Source organism: Littorina saxatilis, linkage group LG9, assembly GCF_037325665.1.
Source record: "Littorina saxatilis isolate snail1 linkage group LG9, US_GU_Lsax_2.0, whole genome shotgun sequence".
In the NCBI taxonomy this organism is placed as follows: Eukaryota; Metazoa; Mollusca; class Gastropoda; order Littorinimorpha; family Littorinidae; genus Littorina; species Littorina saxatilis.
This window is the reverse complement of record NC_090253.1, coordinates 2,534,913-2,545,507: the sequence shown is the minus strand read 5'-3', so window position 1 is coordinate 2,545,507 and position 10,595 is coordinate 2,534,913. Positions and strand designations below refer to the sequence as shown.

The 10,595-nt window shown below is 42.1% G+C and overlaps 1 protein-coding gene across 2 annotated transcripts in view; it reads right to left on the bottom strand.

The window, feature by feature from the left end:
• Positions 1-9,916, bottom strand: part of LOC138975066 (sin3 histone deacetylase corepressor complex component SDS3-like) — an 18,609-nt gene extending 8,693 nt beyond the window's left edge. Inside the window, exons 1-7 of one of the 2 annotated variants that reach the window (XM_070347718.1) lie at positions 9,718-9,916; positions 8,844-8,910; positions 8,202-8,349; positions 5,099-5,158; positions 4,581-4,695; positions 2,413-2,510; positions 1,784-1,959 (exon numbers count right to left, since the gene is read on the bottom strand). In XM_070347718.1, coding sequence (XP_070203819.1) covers positions 1,784-1,959; positions 2,413-2,510; positions 4,581-4,695; positions 5,099-5,158; positions 8,202-8,349; positions 8,844-8,910; positions 9,718-9,844 — 791 coding nt within the window. In that variant the 5' untranslated portion in view covers positions 9,845-9,916. The remainder of the gene's footprint in view (positions 1-1,783; positions 1,960-2,412; positions 2,511-4,580; positions 4,696-5,098; positions 5,159-8,201; positions 8,350-8,843; positions 8,911-9,717) is intronic. The other variant, XM_070347720.1, reaches the window with a different exon arrangement.
• Between the last annotated feature and the right edge of the window lie 679 nt (positions 9,917-10,595).

The following is a 10,595-nucleotide window of genomic DNA, read 5'->3' as shown; positions in this document are numbered from 1 at the left end:
AAGCCTCCGCAATTGCATTCCGGCTGCAAAAAACGGGTTTTGCCTCTGTGTTAATTTTATTCATTTGCAAAAGAAACCTTCCTATGCTTTGAAAAAATCATATCATGTCTTGACTTTCAACTGTACGCGCGTGTGTATATGTGTGTCACTACGGTGATTATGTGTGTGTGTGTGTGTGTGTGTGTGTGTGTGTGTGTGTGTGTGTGTGTGTGACGTGTCACTTGTGTCATCATAGTTTCAGTGTGTGTATGAGTGTAGATTGAGAGAGAATGAGAGAAAGTGAGAGAGAGTGAGTGTGTGGTTATTTGTTTGTGACTGTGTGCGTGCGTGTATGGGTGCGTGTGTGTGTGTATATGTGTGCGCGCGAGCGCGCGCGTGTGTGTGTGTGTGCAGTGTGTGGTGTGTGTGTGTGTTTATGTGTGCCGTCAGTGTCACTTGTGTCATAGTGTCAGTATGTGCATGAGTGTACGTTTGTCTGTGTGTGCGTGTGTCGTAAGAGAGAGAGAGAGAGAGAGAGAGAGAGAGAGAGAGAGAGAGAGAGAGAGAGAGAGAGAGAGAGAGAGAGAGAGAGAGACTAGAGAGAGAGACACTTCTTTGGCAATTTTGGACCAGACAGCGTCTTTATGTTTAACAGTTAGACTGTTCTGAAATTTGGACAGAATAACCGTTCTTTCGTAAAACACTTCTGTCAAGAGTACAGCAATTTCACCATCTGAAAAAGGCGCAGAACGCCCCTCTGTGTCTACTTTCTTTTTGAGCGGCACACGTGCCTTGCCATTTTCGTTGACTGAAATGTTGATAGAAACGTGCGCATGCGTATTAGTAGGGATTCCCCCAATTTCCCCGACCTTGACCTTAATACTCTCGCTGTCACTACTTTGGCGTTCAAGTCAGTTCATGCATTGTGAACAGTTAGAAAGTTGACTTCGGGAGTTCCCACTTCGAAAAGAGGCCTCTACTTCCAGTGTTTCTTACTTCTAGTTCATGCATACGGGCCCATATGTTCAATTTAGGTCCAAACAGCCTATTGCCTTCTGAGGCTGGGAATGGCAGGCATGGGATTCCGTATCCCCAAGTTTGCTCAACTTATCATACCTACTTAATATTGCTGATTTGGACAAACAAAAACCCATTGTTGAAAATCTTAAATACAAAATGTCAAGAGAGGTGGTCGCTAGTGCTGGTTTGACTGTATCTATAATGTCCAGTGCTGAGTGAGGGAGTGGCTGCAGCTAGGTATCCTTTCGTTTATAAACAGATTTGAGAGAGTTATACAGTGCTACCTGTAGTGTGTCATAATGGCAGTTGATGCGTAGTGTTGTGGTTTGTTGGAGTGCGCCGTGCGGCCCAACACATACGTCTTCAGCACTCGAGGTTTCTGTCAGGGTTACCTCACCCTTAGCTCATGGCCCAAGGACCTGCCCTGTGAGCACAAGGTTGGTCCATATTAGTCTGGCCTCTACCCTTCGGCCTGTCCAGCTTGGGAAGCCCTGCCAGGAGTTTACACTCCCGCTGGCATAGCTCTTAGGGTCACCGAGACACGCAAACCACCACACCACGTTAAGGAATGGGCCATGTGGTGGCTACCTGTAGTGTGAGGCCCCTCCGATGAGTGGACACCTCCCATCAAAGGACATCTGGAATCCCTTTCTCTATCATCTTGACCAAAATATCTGTCATGACAGGCCACCTGCAATTTAGAGACACTTTTAACTTGCCCAAAGGGTGTCCTTTCAACACAGGTACCACTGTATATGCCGATCTGATTTTGATTATATCATACCATCTTTTTTCGTAGAAGAGTCTGTTGTCGTCGATCCTGACTTCATGGCTGCTGTCAATGAGAGGCATGAGAGACGAGGACTGCGGCTTTTTGGACAGAGGTCGCCCGCTGACCTTGTGCAGCATTTCAAGGTCTTCCATCACTTCTTTCTCACTCAACAGCTGGTTGATGGAGGGTGGAGAGAGTTAAGGACCCAAATTTGAGAGTAAACATAAATGTTGACCCTAAGGTGGCCAGGACACGTCCCCTTCTCACAAACACCCCCCCCCCCCCCATTCCAATGTATAAAACAAAAGAGTTGTTTTGAGATCAACTATTTTACACTAATACTAGCCAAAGAATACATAGTACTAGTAGTAAAGGAAAAAGCTATTCACATATACAAGGAAAGTGCAGGATGGACAGAAATAACCCTATAGACCCTCCTCCCCCCCCCCCTCCCCATCCCTATCATTTTTACCCAAAATGCAATCAGGGACTGAGTGAAGGAGAACAAGTTCAGGTACGGAACTCGATTCAAATGCAGCTTCAAGAAGAAAGGGAAGTAAGAAACCTGCAAATGAGACACCTTCCGCAAACTGCTCACTTCCTAGCATGCACTGACAACTGCGTGAGTTAAAAAGGATATGAGGTGAGGTCTTGCGGCGTTTCTCAGTCTGCAGGGGTATGGGGTCGTTAGGTCTGCGACGGAGCTTCCTCGTCATGATTGGCTTCATATCAAACATATCTGTTCAACAAAAATTAAAATATATTGAATTTACACCACACATCACAAACCTGAAATGAAGAGGACCCAAAATTTAAAAACAGAAATCAGACATACCGAAGTAATGGAAGATAGAGTGGAAACGCCCTATTAGTTTCTGCTCATTTAAGACTCGGCCTTTGTGTTCAATTGTTCGCCCCATGTTTTTCAATCCCTTCATGTTAAAAGTTAACCTGACTTTCTCAGTTTTCTGGCAATCTCAAAAAAGGGAGTGGGGGTGGTGGTGGTTTGAGTGGTTGACTGTAGAATTTCATAACCCGCTAAGCAGGTACAGTGACCCCCCCCCCCCCCTCCCTCTTTTAAAACCTCCTCTTTTTGTTTTAGATTGTCTGTTCATACTCTATAAATTTACCCACACCTGATTTTCCCAGATTTTTGGAGGTCTTAAAATGGGGGTTTCACTGTACAAAGATCACTACCGGCTGTAAAAAAAAAAAAAATTTAAAAGAAAGAGAAGAAAATTATCAATTAAAAAAGAAAGTCAAGGGGAGAAATAGTGGTGGTGACAGTAGGCAAGGTCCATGCTTTGACGCTCAGTCCTAATGCTGATGTTCATCAAACACTCAGTGATAAATAGTGGTGGTGACAGTAGGCAAGGTCCATGCTTTGACCTTCAGTCCTAATGCTGATGTTCATCAAACACTCAGTGATAAATAGTGGTGGTGACAGTAGGCAAGGTCCATGCTTTGACGTTCAGTCCTCATGCTGATGTTCATCAAACACTCAGTGATAAATAGTGGTGGTGACAGTAGGCAAGGTCCACGCTTTGACGTTCAGTTCTAATGCTGATGTTCATCAAACACTCAGTCATAAAATAAAAAAGTGCCAAAAATTTAGCTTCTTGAAAAACGAGGGGACAAAAATTGCTGCAGAAGAAAGAGGAATTACTGCGCATGCGTACAAGGCCACCTCCTATCGAGGTGGGTCCCCGATACGGTGGAAACCCCCCCCCCCCCCCCCCCTTTTGAGACCTCCTAAAAGCCGAGAAAATGAGGTTTGAAGGGAGTCTTAGAAGGGTGGTTTGAAGGGAGTCTTAGAAGGGTGGTTTGAAGGGAGTCTTAGAAGGGTGGTCTGAAAGGAGTCTTAGAAGGGTGGTCTGAAGGGAGTCTTAGAAGGGTGGTTTGAAGGGAGTCTTAGAAGGGTGGTTTGAAGGGAGTCTTAGAAGGGTGGTCTGAAGGGAGTCTTAGAAGGGTGGTCTGAAGGGAGTCTTAGAAGGGTGATCTTAAGGGAGTCTTAGAAGGGTGGTCTTAAAGGAGTCTTAGAAGGGTGGTCTGAAGGGAGTCTTAGAAGGGTGGTCTGAAGGGAGTCTTAGAAGGGTGGTTTGAAGGGAGTCTTAGAAGGGTGGTTTGAAGGGAGTCTTAGAAGGGTGGTTTGAAGGGAGTCTTAGTAGGGTGGTCTGAAGGGAGTCTTAGAAGGGTGGTCTGAAGGGAGTCTTCGAAGGGTGGTCTGAAGGGAGTCTTCGAAGGGTGGTCTGAAGGGAGTCTTCGAAGGGTGGTCTGAAGGGAGTCTTAGAAGGGTGGTCTGAAGGGAGTCTTCGAAGGGTGGTCTGAAGGGAGTCTTCGAAGGGTGGTCTGAAGGGGGTCTTCGAAGGGTGGTCTGAAGGGAGTCTTAGAAGGGTGGTCTGAAGGGAGTCTTTGAAGGGTGGTCTGAAGGGAGTCTTCGAAGGGTGGTCTGAAGGGAGTCTTAGAAGGGTTGTCTGAAGGGAGTCTTAGAAGGGAGGTCTGAAGGGAGTCTTAGAAGGGTGATCTGAAGGGAGTCTTAGAAGGGTGGTCTGAAGGGAGTCTTAGAAGGGTGGTCTTAAGGGAGTCTTAGAAGGGTGGTCTGAAGGGAGTCTTAGAAGGGTGGTCTGAAGGGAGTCTTAGAAGGGTGTTTCCACTGTATCACGTTTGTTTGCGCTGTTTGGTAGAACAGCTTTTATTTGTTACAAAGCAGAATAAGCTAATTGCCATTGAGTATTAGTACCGGGGAGTCACAGTATAGTATATATAACTATAACTTAGTATAAGTAATGAAAAATGAAGGCAACTGTACCTAGAGGCGCCCTACCTCCGTTGGCAAGGTCCATACTCTGGCGTTCAGTCTCAATGCTGATGCGCTTCTCGATCCACTCGTTCTTCAGCGTCTCCTTCAGCTCTATTTTCTTGTCCTGAAAGCAAGACAAACACTGTTAGTACCCCGACTGACCCTATCATTTGTTTTAGACCTTTCAAACAAACAAACAAAACCACCAAAAAACAATAACAAACTAGATTTTGCAAGGAAAGTTATTTGTCTCTGACGTCCAGGGTAAAAAGCCACATGCGTCTATATGAATGAAAAACAAACTGCATGTTCCAGCAGAAGCAACGACTGAGAGCCCTCAAGAAGTCGTTTTCAAGCGGGTATTAGACTGCTTTGTGCTAAGAGAAGACAATCTCTTCAATTCTTCATACCTTGCACTCGTGGACAGTGACACACAATGGTTTGAACCATGTAGTCTCTCTGGTTCTTTATTTTATTTGTATATTTGTTAAAAATAAATTTTTTTTAAAAATACACACAAAACTTACATAGTAATCTCTGTCTGCGTCTTTCTTTTCTTTCTCATACTCCACTCTGGCACGCTCCAACTGCAGAAAACAGGGACATCAATGAAGAGAATGTCATTTCAATGCAGTAAGACTTACATGCCTTGTGTTAAAGATAACAGGTCCCATGAAAGATATATGGCTCAGCAAAAAAGCAGTATTCTCTGGGCAGTACTTACAATTTTTACTAAATTGACAACATTTTAAAAGATGAAATGCCCTGCAAAAGTTTCTATACCTCTTGTACGTGATTTTTTTGCATCAAGAGATACTGATACTATACCTCTGATTTCAAATGATGTGGGACATTGATAATACATGTACAAGGCTTTTGTTATACTAAAGTACATGTGGCACGACATGGCCCCGACTGAAAGGAGCTGCCCAGAACCGGGTGCGTTGGCGAGGAGTTGTTGCGGCCCTATGCTCCACAGGGAGTCTACAGGAATAAGTCAAGTCAAAGTACATGCGAGTCTTAAAGCTCTCACGCTCTTTCTCTTTCACACATACACCAATAATCCAAATACAGTCTGCTAACATTCCAATATCCAGAATAAAAAAACAAGATATGTTAATGAAATGTTTAATTTTTTTTAAAACAAGACTCGGACCATCTTGCCAGACACCAAACGCACACTCAGCTAACTCTACTACTTTTCCCATTTGTCTCATAATTATTAGTCAGTCTGTCCACTTTAAGGCTGTAGGATACTTCTGCGACTACGTTGGGAGTAGCCTCCCTTATCGGATATAGAACGCCTTGTGTGTCATAACAGGTAACCCACGCATGAGCCATATCCATATGCAAAATAACGAAATAAACATTCGGAAATGCCAGAAGATGTAAAATATCGACATTTCTTATCAGTCCAATTTAAAACAATAGCTAGAACCTGCATTTACGAGATAGAGTATACCACAAAATAAACTTTCCTATTTTTCACACAACAGTCAGCTTGTCTTCTTAGCTCAGTTGTTACTGTTAGTGAAGTGCGCTAGAGACCATGAGATCGCTGGTTCCAACCTTGCCATGGTCAGTACATTTTTATTTTTTCTTCAAAAATGGGTTTATAGTATATACTTATAGGTGTTAAATCTGAATTCACCAGGAAAATCACTATGTTTTATGTTCTATTTTGTTTCCTAATGCTCTTTTTCAGTTTCTAATCATCTCATTATCTTACTTTTCTAAGTGGAAGATAATATGCACTCTTTTCTGAAAAATGGGTTGGGGGTGGGGGTAGTAAAAGTATCACAGTTCAAGATTTTGCGCGACAAGAGGTGTGTTTCTTTTAACTGTGATGAAGAGGGATAACTCAACTTGGTATCTAACACTTTTTCTGAACACTGTAACCACTTTAGCACTTTCAATTTATTTTTTTCTGTCTTCCAAGCTTTAAATTCAGCTTATCATATGAGTAAAAAAGTGGGGTTTTTTTCTGAATTCACCAGTTAAATCACTATGTTGGATGTTCAGTTTTGCTTCCCTTTTTCTGTTCTTAAGTTTTGATCATCTGACTATCTTGCTTTTTGGCTCACGTAAGTGTAGCCTATGCGATCGTAACTTTGTCTGTCTGTGCGTGCGTGCGTATGTGCGTGCGTGTGTATGTCTGTGGTAGAAACTCTAACATTTGAAGACGTCACATTACATTGACAACATTTGAAGACGTCACATTACATTGACGTCACATTATGACGTAAGAGGGTTAGACGTCACGCCAAGGAAGTACTGAAAGTCTCGGTCATTATTATTTTGAGCGGGCCGAGACTAGTTGGCAGTCGTGTCCCTGTAAGTAGGCTACATGCAGACAGACAGATCTAGATCTAGTGTCTCGCTTTCTTGCACAGTTTCACCTATGCTCTTTCTGTGTGTGTGTGTGTGTGTGTGTGTGTGTGTGTGTGTGTGTGTGTATGTGACGGAGTGATTGAGTTTGTGTTACTGTTTGTCGATTTCTTACGTGAGCCTTGATGGCTTCGCCTCTTGTCTATTTGGAAGATATATGCACTCTTTTCTGAAAAATGAGTAGGGGGTGGGGGTAGTAAAAACATCACAGTTCAAAATTGTGCGCGACAAGAGGTGTATTTCTTTTGAAAGTGGTGAAGAGGGATAACTCTATTTCTGAACACTGTAACCACTTTAACACTTTTGATTTATGTTTGACTGTGTTCCATGCTTCAAATTGGGCTTCAAAACTGGATACATAAGGTGTTTTTTTCCCAAATTCACCAGTAAAATCACTATGTTTGATGTTCTATTTTGCTTCCCTGTTTCTCTTCTTCAGTTTGTGATCATCCTATTGTTATTTTGTTTACATATGATATTCACAATAAAATACCACAATTTCTTCAGTAGGGTTTGCGTGAAAAAATCTGATACCTATGCTCAAACTTCAGTCATTATCTTAAAATTTTGTCCGGCAAGCACTATTCATTGTTTTTTCCTGATAAATCGAACATTGAACTAACAGAAAAAGTAACTTTTAAAACTCCCTAACCACTTTGAAATTTGGCCTCAGGTGTATACTCCAGCCTTAAAGACAATAGGGTTAGTGTACATGTATGCGAATGACTTCTTTTGTCAAAAATTAAATGTTCCATGAAGTAACATTTTTGTTTTTTAAATTCACACATTCACTAGGGCTGCGGTGCACGAAGCGAAAGTGAGTGTCAGCCACCCGGTCCAGAGCCAACCAAGGGCTTTGATTCGTTGAAATCACGACAAATCTCCACCCGGTCCAGAGCCAACCAAGGGCTTTGATTCGTTGAAATCACCACAAATCTCCACCCGGTCCAGAGCCAACCAAGGGCTTTGATTCGTTGAAATCACCACAAATCTCCACCCGGTCCAGAGCCAACCAAGGGCTTTGATTCGTTGAAATCACCACAAATCTCCACCCGGTCCAGAGCCAACCAAGGGCTTTGATTCGTTGAAATCACCACAAATCTCAATTTCAACCAATCCAACACAGAGACTGGCTCCCACCTGGTTGGTATCTTTCTCGTGTACCTTGGCCCTGCTGACTTTACAGTAGGCACACAGCAGTTTGCTGACTTTACAGTAGGCACACAGCCGTTTCCCCTTTACCTCAATGTCTCTGTGTGCTTCATTCTGACGCAGTCGCTCCTGGTACTGCTGGTGAAGCTTCTTGCTCTTCTTGACGTAGTCTGGCAGCGTCCCTTCCTTCAACATCTGCAGCTGTTTCTTCAGCTGGGACAACTTGTCTTGATACATCCTGCCATTGGCCAACCAGAGATTTACATACATGTTACAAAGGATCAAGGAGCTCCTATCAATCATTCAATGTCAACATTTTCTCCAAACAGTGGACTCTATTGTTTCCCAAAAAGCAAAGGTACAAAACAAAAATAAAAACATGGGTAACATTGACAACACATGAAAACATAATTTGTCAAAGTTGAGCAGTCAACTCAAAGGTCACAACAAACAAGCTTTGTTTCGAGACACCATCTTGGAAAAGCTCATCAGAGACAGTGTAAGGCTGATAACAGTAATTAAGTAAAAAATGTAATTACTGAAATTAGGCAGAAATGAGCTCACACAAAGTGAGAAAAAATGGAGCAAATGCATTTCATTCTTAAATTAAATGTTAAAAGAAACATTTTTCTTTAGCCTCACCAAAACTCTTGGGTTAAAAATAAAAGCAAAATCTACACATGACATGATACATGTATGCAGAATAATTACAAGCTGTAAACTTCAACTTACTGTTCTTTAATTTCGGTACGATTTCCAGACTGAGTTTTCTCCTCTGTTTCGGATGCATCCTCCGTATCTGAAAAAATTGAAAATGATAATTAATTTAATTATTCTTGGGATCTGGTATCTCAGTTAGTAGGCTCTGGCCAGTCAACCATCTGATAGTTTTGACAACTAGTGGTTCTTCTGACCATCAATTTGTCCATGAAATTGACAAAGTCAGTACATTTGGACTATATTTTCAGTTCAGGTCTAATTAAGTGACCAAGATACCGCTACAGTCCCCTGAGACTGGGAACAACACCGACATTATTAGTCACCTTCAAACGAAAACTAAAGACAATGAACTCCAACTGTGTAATTGATTCTCACACAACTTTACTTTGGCCTATGTCGGCGGGCTTGTATGAAATCAGAGAAAGTATACCTCTTTTAGTTTTACTTTTAGTCTTTGTCACAACTTTCAAAATTCAAGTCCAAATTTGTCACCTTACTAGTAAATTATAGTTTCATATTCTGAACAAAGCTATATGAGCATCGAATGTGAAAGAACGAGTGGTATTTATAACTGCGATAGACTGTTCGCAATTAAAGTAAGAGGTCATAAAAAGGCAACACCGACGTAGCACTTTCAAAAACTGAACTTGAGAGATTTCTCAAGTCTGTGATCAAATTCGGTTCAGGTCCTATTGTGAAACTACAAGATATAGAGATCTGAGAAGAATGTCCGACGTCAGTATGATCATACTGTAATTAGCACTCAAATCGACTATTCCATCGCGAAGCTAGAAAAGGTTTACTCGCTCACAAAATTATCTACAAAGTACGAACACACCAGTGGCGGAATCAGACAAATAGCAGAAATTCGCATTTCTCAACCAACCTTCGTCGGACGCGTTCCCGTCAAATTCTCGATCGTCGTCGAAATCGGAGCCGCTGTCTGGACCAATGTCATCATTATCAAAATCGTATTCATTCAAGTGCCTAGGTGAAGATGTGTAACTCGACATTTTGATGATATTGTTGTTACAAATAGCCGACAAGTATTCACAACATGCGCTTTCAACTGAATGGTAAACTTCCGGACACTCCCGAGCATGCGCACTGAAGATGTCACATAAATAAAATAGATCGCATTTGAAAAAAATCCATCTCTTAAAGTAAACCTAAAGGTTTACTGCAGTGCATAAGCAGCAAAAACACCTTTGTTGCGGTTCTAATGCATCACATTCAACTTAAATATAATTATAATTGAAAACAACTAAATACATTGAGGTACTACGTTAGCTGCGCGCATGGACATGTAAGTACACGATTGGCGGAGTAATATATACAATGATCACGTCTACTTTCGCTTTTGGGAAGTACGTAGTCAAGTGTTGGAATGGATTGTAACGAACTTTGACTACCTATACGTAACGGTCAAATCCAGAGATCTATACTGATGTATGTCTCGCAAGTACAAAAACCTTCCGTTTATTGTATTAAAACATTTAGCCAGAAACGGGTTTTGTTATACCGATGGCAGACATGCTATCCCGCGGCACTGAAGTCTGAAGACCGTGTCCAAAATCGGACAGTGTCACACACACACACGCACGCGCGCACAAGCACACATACACACACACACACACACACACACACACACACACACACACACACACACACACACACACACACACATTGTGATTGTTGAGATTGATGTGAGAGTTGAGATTGGTTTGAAACTATGATGACATTGATGTGGAAGTTGAGCCGGAT